At 37.3% G+C, this 13521-nt stretch overlaps 1 protein-coding gene across 2 annotated transcripts in view; it reads left to right on the top strand.

The window, feature by feature from the left end:
- The window catches only part of LTBP1 (latent transforming growth factor beta binding protein 1), a 513632-nt gene that overhangs the window by 477100 nt on the left and 23011 nt on the right, over positions 1-13521 (top strand). For both annotated transcript variants that reach the window (XM_082249446.1, XM_082249447.1), the window contains 2 exons: positions 2806-2928; positions 4978-5121. In XM_082249446.1, the coding sequence (XP_082105572.1) occupies positions 2806-2928; positions 4978-5121 (267 nt within the window). The remainder of the gene's footprint in view (positions 1-2805; positions 2929-4977; positions 5122-13521) is intronic.

Raw genomic sequence — 13521 nt, 5'->3', positions numbered from 1 at the left:
TTTATGCACATTGCTTTGTAACCCATAGCATTTAAAATATTAAAGTTCTTGAGATTCAGCTAGTCCTCAGGGAATGTGATCATGGTTCATTTTCAAATATAATAATACAATGATATATAGAGGTAAAGATGATCAGCAGGATGAATAACCTTGATCTTCATTTTTATCTGTCCTTTTGTCTTTTATTTTTTTTATGTCTGTAAATAATTGTACCCCCAAACTTTTAGGTCTGGTTTTCCTTAAAGTAAACCACAAACACAAACTTTAGAGAAATATATCACGATTTACTTAATTGGAAAGCACAAAAGCTTTGCATGTGTTAACAAATTTGCTCAGCTTTCTCCTAATTTAAGGAATGTTTTTGCATGCACAAATATGAGTGAACATTTTCCAATGCAAACTTAGCTGTGTGCACACACTTGCAACTACCAGAAAGCAATGAAATTCAAAAGAAAACAGGGAGGAGAATGTTCCTGGAAAGTGATTGCCAAGCTTTGGTGGATGTAGCTATGGTTGATGTAGCTGGACATGTTGTCAGGAACCATGGTACACAGGGCTATTCTATATTACCTACCAAATTAAGCATTATAAAACAATACAAGAATACCGTTGGGAACACCAATGATTTAAAAAAAAAATAATGGATTTCATGAAAAAATATGTTTCATTTAAAAACATTTACATGCATAGCCCATGTGTTCCAAGTAAAAAGATATTTAGGTTACATAGTTATATTTAGGATAATACAGACACATTTTAATGCCAATAATTCCAAAGACACTGCAAAAAAAACGGAGCTGCTTCAATTGTGCATTAAACACCCACTTTAACACCTGAAGCAAAACAAAGATTTAGCTGCAAAGTGAGCATCTAACGAGGTAATAATCTTTAGTGCTGTAATGTTGCAAGTGCAAAAAAATAATTTGAGGTCAGTGGAGTGGGGGAACTTTAATAAATCAGCTTTCAAAAAGTTAGCATGCAAAACCAACCCAAAATAAAATGTTGATGAGTGGAGTGACCACCTTAGTGGGGGTAGAGGCATGCACAGAACAGTACGCTTTATCTCAATCTATGCTTTCATGCTAGTCAAGCAGTAGATAGCTTCAGCATACATAAAACTGCCATTGCTTCAGGTTAACAAAATAAAGTCTCAACAGAAGTCACAGCAATTGACACTTCAAAATCAAAATGAAGATCTCTCTCCACCCCCTCAACTAGGAGGAGGGCTTAATATTAATCTATCCTAGGTGTTCTTGCAGCCCTATTGGGGAGACACCTGGGAGACTACCTGGGACACAGTCCAGTCTCAGTTATTCCCAGTACAGCTAAATTACATGTTTTACATATCAAATGTCAGAACGCTTATGGGAACATTCTTGTGAAAAGGTATCTTTCTTCATTCACCAGTCCTGTAACCATTTTCCAATTGGCACAGTATTCAACTAAAATCAGACACCATGAAGTACATTAAAATACTGTGTTCTCTATAGCTCCTCTTCCTGAACACTACAATGCATCCTATACCTTAACCTTCCTAGCGGTATTCCCGAGTGTGACTCGGGGTAAGATTTTAGTGCCAAAAGCGGTAACCCCGAGTCACACTCGGGGTAGCGCTAAGAAGATCGCTGGATGCTGGAGGAGGTTTTACTTACCTTTTCTCCGGGATCCAGCGAAGACTGCGAGCGGTGTGCGGCGGCGGAGCTCTCTCCTGATCGTCTGCGAGCCCCGGCTTCCGTCTCCGGCGACGTGACGTCCGCCGGGGGGTGGAACCGGCGGCAAATTCGAATGTAAAATGCACCAAACACACTGATATCGTTCAAAATAAAATAAAATCACATTACATTACCCCCCAGTGCCCTTTCCTGCAGTTTTACTGTACTTTTTATGTAAATATATGTATATATATATATATATATACAGTATATATATATATACGTATATATATACACATATACATATATATATATACACACACATATATATATATATATATATATATATATACATATATATGTATATATATATATATATATATATATATATATATATATATGTATATATATATATATATATATATATATATATATATATATATATATACGTATATATATATATATATATATATATATATATATATATATATATATATATAATATATGTATACATAATATATGTATACATACATATATATATATATATATATATATATATATATATATATATATATATATAATATGTATAATAAATGTATACAGTTGGTTTGGGCTGCTCATTCACAAGAATTACATGCTTTCAGCACCTAAAATAATGGTACCGCTTTCAGCACCTAAAATCCAAAAGAATCATACCGCCAGGGAGGTTAACATACACAGTAAGTTGGAGCTTTGGTGTCTCCCCCATATCCCATATTGCATTGCACACACCCTACTGACCTATGGTGCCAAGATATTCCAGTGGTCCTTCCAGTAAACCCCAGATATTGGCCCTGCAATTACAAATATTTGTGCTTATAAACAGACCTCAAAATAAAAATCCATTCCAGAAGGACCATATAATTAGATCCAGCACCTGGATTTTAAAAGACAATTATAATCCTTTCCTTCATTTTTTTATTATTTTAGCTACTAAAAATCGTTTTGTTCCTGAAAATGAGTTAGATATTTATTTACTTAGGAAGACATATTGAAAGCTACCATATATGTATGCATAATTTGCTTGTTGTTGACTTTTGGTGCAAGTCAGTGTATAGGATGTCTTGTTATATTTGTGTTATGTCCTTTGATCAAAAACATGTCTCATTTTCAGATGTTGATGAATGTACTAACAGCACGCTATGCAGTCAAGGGTTTTGTGAAAACACCAATGGTTCATATCGTTGCCTCTGTTACCAGGGGTACCAAGACTCACTGGATGGGCAAGGGTGTGTGGGTAAGTTGTCAGTTTCTAACCCCTGTTTTAGAACTGGAATGTAAAAGCATGCATGTCTGTAACATTGCCACATCTTATCATCTTTGCATTGTATCTTGTATTTATGATTTCAAATTTTGTTTAGTAATCAGTTTGGGCATTTTATAGGTAACTATATATTTTCATGCAGCATTGGAAGGGGTAAAGAAGTAACAGTAAAAGGAAAGTAAATTTAAAGAAGGAGGGTGCTATTGCAATTGGTAGCACGTGGAACAAGTATATTAGTCTTGGTAAAACTGTCATTTTTAAGATAGAGGCTCTGCCAAACAATACAATAAACCTTTATTTATTGTAAATTTAAGGTTACAAAGCATATTGATTTTACAACACTGGTACCGACTTCTATACCAAAGACATAATGTGCGAAGTAACTAAGTTCAAAGTACAATTGCATCAGTTTGTTAATGAATAAGTCTGAAGATGATTATCATCCCATACAGCCTGACCAGATCAGGCATCAGACTTTAATGTCTCTGGATAGTGAAAAGCACACCAGTCAAATGTATTTAGAGAAATTAAAGCTGGCTATATAGATGCATCAAAATGTGCCGATTCACCAGGGAGTAGCCAAGTTTCGATCCATTTATGTCCGTTTCTACGAAAGACAAGTGAATCCAACAAGCAACTTCTCTCGAACGAGAATGTTAGAAAATTTCCATTCGATCAGCACATGCATCCAATCAACTGTATTCTGACAGCAGATGAGTCCCTGCCATTGGCTCCCACTGCTGTCAATCACAGCCAGTGAGCCAATGAGGAGAGAGTGGGGGTGGCAGCCTAGCGACGGCTCTATGTGTCTTATGGATACACAGAGCAGGACTCAGGAAGGAGAACACACCAGTGCCCCCATATCAAGCAGCTTGCTATTGGGGGCACTGATCAAGAAGGAGGTGCCAGAAGCACCGGTTGGGGACCCGAGAAGAAGAAGATCGGGACTGCTCTGTTCAAAACCACTGCACAGAGCAGGTAACCTTTAATACCACTTTAAGGATCAACTGGGTTGAACTGTTGTAGCTAGATGTTTTCTAGCTATGGTTTTCCACATGATCATCAAGCACCAGGTGTATCTGACTGCCCCCCCCCCCAGTAATGTTATGTTTATGCAGAGTATTATATGGTCTTTGGAACATTTGAAAGATATCTAATGTCTGCAAATCTGAGTGAGATATCTTTCTCCAGATAAGCATGTCTTTTGTTGTATGAGTGCTTATACTTATGTACAAAGCAGAGGTCCTAATTTTCACTTTTGTTTTGAAGGAACAATAGATCATATTTTCTTGCCTCTGTAATTGTCTTTTAAGGCTGTCTGCTGAGGTTTGTAGTATTTGATAGCTATTTCAATTCTTATATGATTGGAGAACAGTCTTCTCATGTCAGTTTTTTCCGTTCAATCCACTGTATGAACGAAAACAACTGACAGATTCCTGCATTACCAAAGTGATGCGTGATGCAGGGATATCTCCTGCTGAGATATTGTATTCTGATAGCGGGGACTCCCCCCCCCCCATTAGATTATATTGATCAGCGCTTGCAGCCACGTTAGCTACAAGTGCTAATCGAATGCTGGTTTTTTAGCAAGACCGTCTGACCGTTCTGCTGAACAGACAGGAGTTCAAATGTACTGAAAGTTGTCCGGTTCCTGTTGAATTGATTATGAATATTTTGGCAGGTGAGAATGTGTTTTAATAGTGTTTTGTAGCTGTCTGGCATCCATTGTGAATAGGGACAGGGCAAAGGAAATAGTCGTGATTGCTGGAGGGTTGAGAATTTTGCTTTGACATACTGCATACTTTCCTGGATTGATACTTTAGCACCAGCAGTGCACAATAAGCATTTCTCCACAGTCAGGAAATTCTAGTATTTATTTAATTCAGCTCACCAGCTATAGGATTTAATTGTGCACATGGGGGTTTGCTTGTGCCAGCAACTTTGCTGGCACAAAAAGAGCAGTTCTGTGAAGAGCTGTCAGTAAGAAAGAATGTATCCTTATAACAATTCTCCATTTTCCAGATGTAAATGAATGTGAAATGCTGACTGGAGTCTGTGGTGAGGCCCGATGTGAAAATGTAGAAGGCTCATTCCTCTGCCTTTGTGCTGATGATAACCAGGAATATGACCCGATGACTGGGCAATGCAGATACCGCAGTATGCCAGGTAAAGCAAATAATTACATTTCTGTTTGACTTTTTCGAAAGGGAAAAAGCCGAGTTCAAATCAGAGTAACCTATAGAAACCACTCCAAAGTAATTTGTATGGATTGAACTTCCACAGAGTGGAATCTGGTTACTGCACTTTTCTTATTATCATTGTTTTTGCATTGCTTTATTTCACAAGTCTGCATTTATTTCTTTGGGGCCTATTTATCAAGGTAATATTATCTATTTCACTATTTTGTTATGAAAAACATGTTTCTACTTCTTTATAAAGCTGTCCTTAACAATGTCTTCAAAGTATTTCAAATAAGACCGGTTTTCCAGAGCAAAGCCTATTATACACATAACATACCCATTTTATAAAATGTATTTACGCCAACTGACAGCAGAGGTAATCCATTATTTTAATAGCGATAGACCTAAAGTGATTTTGACACTTAAACAAAAATACCAACACAGGAGTCACCAGTGAAGAAGAAGGTAAATCTGATGAGAAGAAATCATCCTCCAAATTCTGTTTAGAAACTGACATTTGTTGATCCCCTGTGCCTCCTTCTTTTCTTACATCCTATTGATTTACTAAAGACAAATAGGCTGTGCAACTTCTCCAGAGCTTAGTAAATGAGGGGAAGCTCTGCTGACTTCCATCATCCAATCATGTGCAAGCAAAAATGCTGTTTTGTTTTTGTTTTTTTTCATTGCACGTGATTGGGTATTCTTTGCAAAGTGAAGCTTTACCTCATTTACTTTTTGCACTACTTTTAAAAACACCAAAACTGCATTCCAGGAACAAAGCATCCTGTTTTAGGGTAACAATGCTCACTCATTGTACTATATCCATGAAACAGCAGAACTGTTAACCTAGGACAGAACTACAGAACACCTCCACCATCATCCTCACAAGTCAAAGAGAGGTGTTTTGTAACCCAAAACATACCTGGAAACAATGTAACTTGGACAATTGCAGTACAGGCAGAGAGTACATAAAGTTATCAGATCAAAAACAATTCTGGCATAACTATTGTTTTGTGCTCATTGAACAGATTAACCACTTTTAATGGTACTGTATATGTAACAGACCAAAAGGGAGAAAATGAGAGAAGTTCAATATTAGGGTTTACATACACTATCTGGCTTTACGCAGTAGAGGACCTCAAATGACAGTGTTTGCAACTTCCCCGTATAGACTGTCATCTAATGTCTATGTTCAAGTTTTTATTTAGACCCCTATATGCAAAGCAAGCTTACTAAGTACAGTTTAAAGTGGCATGCTGTTTACCATTTCTTCCTAAGTAGAAAAGTAGATAAACTGATCTTACTCAGAGCACCGTTTGCCTGCCAAAAAAATAACACAATGGGCACCTATTCAATCTTGTTAAGGTAACTCTGCTGGGAAATGAGCAGTTGTGTGCTGTATAGACTAATTGGATATTGTGAAATTCTTTCTTTGCAGCTGCTGCCAGTATGGTATTTATTTCAAAATTCCTAATGATTAAACTTGGACTGGTCACATGGAAAGAAAGAATTTAGAAATTAGGAGCATAAAAACAATGGATCCATAGGAAGGTCTATTCAGTATTTAGATCAAAAGCTGCTTTAATTGAACAAGATTTTACTTTCTTTATTTCTAATTAAACAGTACCTTAGTCATTACATCCCTTGTGTAACCATGGAAAAGACCAGTGATTTGTTCTAAAATAAATGAACTACGTTATTTGATTTATAGTTCCAGGGTCTGAATCTTCCCAAAGCCAATCTTTGTACAGGGTACAGACTAGAGCCTCCTATCCCTGTAACAAAGTTTCCACTGATAATCCTATCTCTTACATTATTTTAACAGTCTTTTTGTTATTTTGTATGTAAAAGGCAAGTTATAAAGAGTATCACACATTTTTGTGTCATATTGTTTTTTTTTTTACTAATAAAAACACTTCTTTGTGGTTGACATTACATGTAAGATTCTATGGGGCGAATTTTGAGGAGAGCTATTTTAAGTGATGATAAAACAAAGCTTCAGGGATTTAATTTGATTCCTAACAAATGGAGGCTTACAATGATGGTTGTTTATGTTCTTAGTACAGCATTATTGGGGCCATGTTGGAATCCTAAAGAGAGCTATGACTTTAAATTTAAACCTAATGCAGAGATACTGGCCTTTGTGATGTGTTCCACATTAATTAAGCAGATAGACCTAAATCAGGTCTATATGCACCACTCACACCAGGTTCTAATGTAATAGAAACCAATGCAGGGTCTGCACCTGATAATTAAAGGGATTGCTGCAGTTTTCAGAATAGAAAACTGCCGCAGATCCCTGCCAGGTCAGGCCTGGTGTAAGGATGGTGAACTGTCAGCAGTGAACTGTCACTGAAATAGCTAACATTCCTCTTTCTGCTGGTGCAATGTTTTTAGTTTCATAATCTTTTTATTGAAGAAGACAAATATTTTTTTCCAAAGAAAAAGAAATCACATAATAAGAACAAGAAAACAATTCAGTAGGAGACAATAGTGACAATCCATCTCCAGGTGCCAAGTGTTACAAATTTGCATATATTGAACTCAATATATTACAAATAAATAAGTGAATAATACAGAGTGATTAACAATTGTTGACACATGAAGCTTATATATATATATTGGCATACCAAAAATATAGACTGTATGTAAGAAGACTCGGTGACGTGTTTATAAACACTGTTTAGATATAGGAGATAATTAGTAACATTGCTACTTTTATATTGACTCTGTTTTATTCATCTGCGAATCAAAGAGATGATCTGCAGATGAGGTCAGTTAAAACCTGAAAACTTAAAAAGGCACAGTTCTAAACTTATCAAAAGATAAAACTTGTGCAATGAAAGATCTTAAACAAACCAATAGATCATTCTTAATGCAACCCTTGTGAACCAGAACGATCGGCCGTCTTTTGTCCGAGGGCTGTCTTGTCATTGAAGAGTGCAAAAGACTGCACACAAATTTTGTCGGCCAACAACAGCCGACTGCAGAAGTGATGTCATGTGATGGTTAACTTTCCTTGTCTTTTTTCTTTTCTGAGCATGCTCAGTCTTGCAAATCTGCTGTCTGTCGGCCGAAATCTGTACTGACTGGCGAACAATCGGCCGTTCTGGTGTCGGCATACAAAAATTTTAGTGCTTGCACGACAGATTCTGTTCGGCCGAAAGTGCGCTGTCGGCTGTCGGAAGCATCATACTAACAAGCCGAAAATCGGCCGAACATTTTCGGCCGACAATCGGTACGTGTGTACGGGCCTTAAGAAAACAAAATTGCAAAGTTCAATAGAGGAAATCTAAACACATGTACATTTTTAAATGTGGTATCCAATAATGACCACTAATACAAAGTGTAGTCCATGTAAGTGTAAATCTCAGTGCAGTGTCCAGCAGAAAGTATTCATCCTTGTAGTGTGGTATCTAGTAGCAACCAATAATCATCCACCGCTAATATAAACTGTGCTGTAACCAAGATATTCCAGGGCGTCTTTTAACCCCTCCAAGCCTCATTCAGCCAATCGATCCTCTTTAGAGGCATTTAACCATCAGCAATCCTCAATGCACAGAGAAAAAAAAGCAGAAAATGCTCCATAGTGTAAATGTTTTTACCTTTATTAAGATAAAGCTGAAGTTTAGCTTCAGAAAAAAAAGAAAAAATCCTACAGCTTTTCGTCAAATCATTTGCCTGTGATGAAGTATGTCCCACAATCGGTGAGAAGCTGGATCTTGGAGAAATCTTCACTGAAGCATTTAAGAACTCCGGGTCTTCAGACAGAACAGATTGATCTGATGGGGACAAGCCCCTTTTCCCTGCCTCCTCCCTAATTAAGAAAAGTTATTTAATTTATTACACTGCCTGTAACAGGATCTATGAATGGAGGATAGAGTCCGGGTGATGGATCATACTCTCCCCTATTCACCTATTGTGAATAAACCGAGATTTACTAAAACTGAATGTATTCACCCTTGAGAAGAGTCTAATTGACTGAAGGGGTTATGATCACCTTGTATAAAAATATATAAGGTAAATATAAGCCCTTATGGAAAATACAATCCATTTAGGGTCATTGGAATGATATAAGGGCACTTCTTGCAACTGACAAAAAGATTTATCATTTGCATGCTCTTCACTGTTAGAGCTATGTGAAATATATAAATGTCAAAATGGCCTTCTGTTTTAGCCCCATCTGATAACAAAATATAAATGGCTACCAGTAATAAATAGAAAAATTCAATTTCAGGAATTTATCCTGTTGCCTTTAGGGGTCATGAGGAAATGTATTTATCTTACTGGAACAACTTGGGTTATGTTTTAGAATTTGTTCACCTTCTTCACAATCAGCATTTTTTGTTTAACACATTAAAACACAAAAAGAATAAATATTACCAAGTCAAGTATTTGTTGAAATTCTTAACCCAGCGCTTGCAATTTAGAACTTTCAGTGCTGCTGGCTTCTGCTCTCTGTTTTGATTCCCAGAACTTCCAGTCTTCACAGGAAAGAGTTTACAGTGGACAATACAGTCAATTAGCTTGTTGAAGAAGGAGGAGAGGAGGAAAAAGCAGGGGAGTGCCTTCTAGGATCCTAGGTTACAGGGCTGTGTGTTTCTATTTAAGCACACAGTGTAGGGAAACACAACTGTAGACCCTGCATACAAGGGTGGCTCCATAGGATGCTGCAAGAGAAAGGAGCCAACTTGAAACAGGAAACCTGGGGCAGCAGTCACTGCACAAGTTTAAAGTGGATGTAAACCTTTATTTTTTAAAATAAAAATAACAAACGGGCCTATACTTACCTGCTCTGTGCAATAGTATTGCACAGAGCAACCCTGACCTCTTCTTCTGGGGTGCCCCACCGACACTTTAGGCCCCTCCTCCTCATAGTGTGCCCCTACGGAAATCCGCTTTTCTTGGGGGCACCTGTGCAGACTTGCTTCTGAGTCCAACTGCTGTGTCCGCTGACACAGACAGCTGGAATCGGCCTCGCCCCCCACTCCTGTGTCATAGGATTTGATTGACAGCAGCAGGAGCCAGTGGCTCTAATGGCTATCAATCTGTCCAATGAGGAGAGGGACAGGGGCTGGAGCCCTTGTGCTCATGTACATCGCTGGATCGGATCAGGCTCAGGTAAAAAAAGGGAGGTCTGGGGGGGCAGCTGTAACAGGTACACAAGCCAGGATTATAACTTAAAGAAGCAGCATACTCAGTAAGTGAATAAATTAATTGGAGTGGTGCCTTTTTTGAACAAAACTAACTACGGGGGGTCTTCCAAAAGTTTATGGACTTTTATATTTTTGTTGAAAATGGTGAGGCCGCAGGAGTAGAAATTGGTCATATCTGAGAGTGTCATGTGACTAGTCTGTCTGGCAAGTTGGCTGACTTTAGAGTTTAGTATAACAGTTGTCAGGCTGTGGTGAAGATGGCTGCGAAACATATAATAAAACGTTTTGAAGAACCCGCGTATATACAGTAACTGTATTTATAATAGAAAACAAAGACACAAATGGAAAAAATAAAGTAAAAATATAAATTCCTACTATATCTAAAACTAGAAATAAAGCTTCAGCTTCAGATTTACTTTAAATTTACACTACAGACCGGTTTTAGAACACATGAGCTGTGTCATTAGTCAGGAGCTTGTTTTGGGGTGTTTTTTTAACCCGTGGTATGCTTTTCACCCACAGGGAGTGGAGCTCAAACAATATCAATGACTTCATTGCTATGAACAACTTTCTAGTATTCGTTTTTTATGCTAAACAAACATCTGTACTATTTGAAATACTTTTTTAGGCTTCAATAAGCTCTGATAAATGCAACTCATAGCAATTGTACAAAATAAAAAGTAAGGTTCCCTTATTAATAAAAATAATTACTAAAAAAGCCCCCTATCCAAATCTTAGTATAATGCAGTCTGGTGGCTACTTTGTCCAGATTTTCCTTTTGTCTTTTTATGGAATATTATGATTGTTCAATTCTTTTTCTTATTTTATATAACATTTCTCCAGCAGTTTAAAAAAATTATAAGGGATATACAGCTTAGTAAATGATTTGTAGATTGTCATGGTTTTGGCATTAAAATTGTAGTATTCGGGACAAAGAAAAAATGTTTTAAAGAGATGGCTTAGGAAAAAAAACAGTTTCTCTGTAATCCTATAAATTTGAAGCATCTGTGCTATTTGATCCAGTATTATTTTCCACAGACAAAATGGAAATGGTAAATGAAAGTGTTTGGCAAAGTCTATTCCCCCCCCCTCCAAGGCCTGTTTATTTTATAGTCTGGTAACTATTAGGGTGTTGATTGTGTTTTTGTTAGGGCTTTACACTTGAATATCTGATACTTCTGCATTCACTTAACTTGTGGTAATATTGTTTACATCAATGTAATTTGAAATGTCAGAAAGATCATGTTTTTGCCTCCATGAATGCCAATAGAAAAAAAAAGATTTCTGGGACACTGACAAACAAAAAACCTTAAGCCAGCCCCTGTATAACCCAACCTCCAACCGTCATGTTTTTTGAGCATAAGGCCAAAAACATAAAAGGGTGAGACCTCTGTCCCTCAGGTGACTTCAAAGAAAATGATTTTGTGCTAAGTGCAAAAATCTTCTTTTCTTTATTGACCATTGAAGGACAAAGGAATTTAGTGATGCTTGGATATTCAAGACGTCCAGCTGAAGGGTGGGCAACAGCCATTGGGAGATCTAACAGATTTTGAATTCATTATAATAATATCTGAAAAGGTAAATATTTGAAAAGTCGCCTGTTTTAGTGGGATTGTCTTCTGTATTATTTTTAAAAGACATGCTGCATGGAGTAGCAGAAAGAAAACTAAGCCCAAAGCAGGGCAATGCTTCTTACAACCACCAATGCAGTTGACACCTGTGTACATTGGTGATGCATGATGAGAGAGGGAAGGTAAACACAAGCTTCAGCGAGTACACTTCTGTTGCCCATGTATAGAGGTACATGTGCTTTTTCAACAGGGAATTACACGTCAGCAACTTTCTTGCTTGGATTTACCACTTATATATTAAGGTCCTCTGAGTACTTTATGATATTTGTAAGGTCAACTATCAAAACCTCCCACCTAATCCAGATTACAAAAGGGCAATTTAGACAGGAATGCAGAGTATTTTTGCCCCAAATTTGCTTCTACAATTACAGACAGATATCAGACACAGTCAGCTAGATTATCATATGTCTTTCCACAGGCTGTACAGCATGACACCTTTATGTGTTCCAGGAAATCTGTAAATTCATAAATGGGTATAACAGATACAGTGTTTCTTGCAATAAGCAAAGAGGAATAAAAAAATGTTAACGTTCTAAACTTTTTCTATAGTTTCTAACTAAGTTGCTTCGATTTTTAAGGTATACCATCAAAAATATAAACTGAAATGGTTTTGGGTCAGTTTTTTTTAATGTTTATATGCTTTTAAACTGTTTTACATGTCTTTTTAGCTGAATATATATGTGAGTTTCTTTCTAAATAAACACTACGTACAAGTGAACAGAGCACTATGGGGTAGTTGAAGAGAAATTACAGCAAAAGTATCTCCCTTTCAGGCAAAATCTAGGTCACTGAATCTTCATGCTTAATGTCCCATTAGTTATGCATCAGATGGCAAAGGGACAAGAAGTCCCTCCACTAACTGAATAAAATTTCTCACATGCAACCTGGCGGACTGCTAATATGCAAAGTGACCGATATTGTAGTCAAGATAAACATAATAATTTGTTGTATGTGCCTGCCTTAGTGTAGATGTGCATGGCCAACCTAGAACATTCCCACCACTCTCTGCTTTTAGGATACAGCTGTGCTTAACTGCTTTGCTAAGCACAGTATGAACCATTTAAAAGGAGATATATCCTAATCAGATTCTGCACACTGCTGTATACATGGCGTCAATGAACATGTCTACAGTGTGTGTATCGTTCAATTAGCTTTAAAGGTACCCTGTGTGGAGAGATATTTTAGGGCAGAGCATCAGTGCAGACTGATTCAAAAGAAGCTTGAGTGGCCATGAATGTCTGTGGAATAAGAGCAGTTTTGGGACTTTAAATGAGGCTCAGGCTGGGTAAAGCTCAGCGTCTCCATCCCTGTATATGGTTAATGAGGAAAAAGGTTTGGGTCTTTAAATGAGGTGTGTGAGAACAACCGGCCCTTAGTAAAATATACTCACCGACCAGTCTGCCTACAAACCGAATTGACCTGTCTAACAATATACATTAAAACAGGGGTTTATTTAACACACATTTGCAAACACATGTGTAAGCTGCAAGGCCCCTTCACGGCACCCTGTATTACTTGCAGTCCTAACACTACTTATTTATAAGTGTCTCCACAGTGGGAGCACATGCAAGCTAATGGATAGATGAGGGACAGGTGGGC

This window comes from Pelophylax lessonae (assembly GCF_965119305.1).
Source record: "Pelophylax lessonae genome assembly, chromosome: 3".
Lineage (NCBI taxonomy): Eukaryota > Metazoa > Chordata > Amphibia > Anura > Ranidae > Pelophylax > Pelophylax lessonae.
Note: the sequence above shows the minus strand (reverse complement) of the source record. Positions and strands in the feature narration are given on the sequence as shown.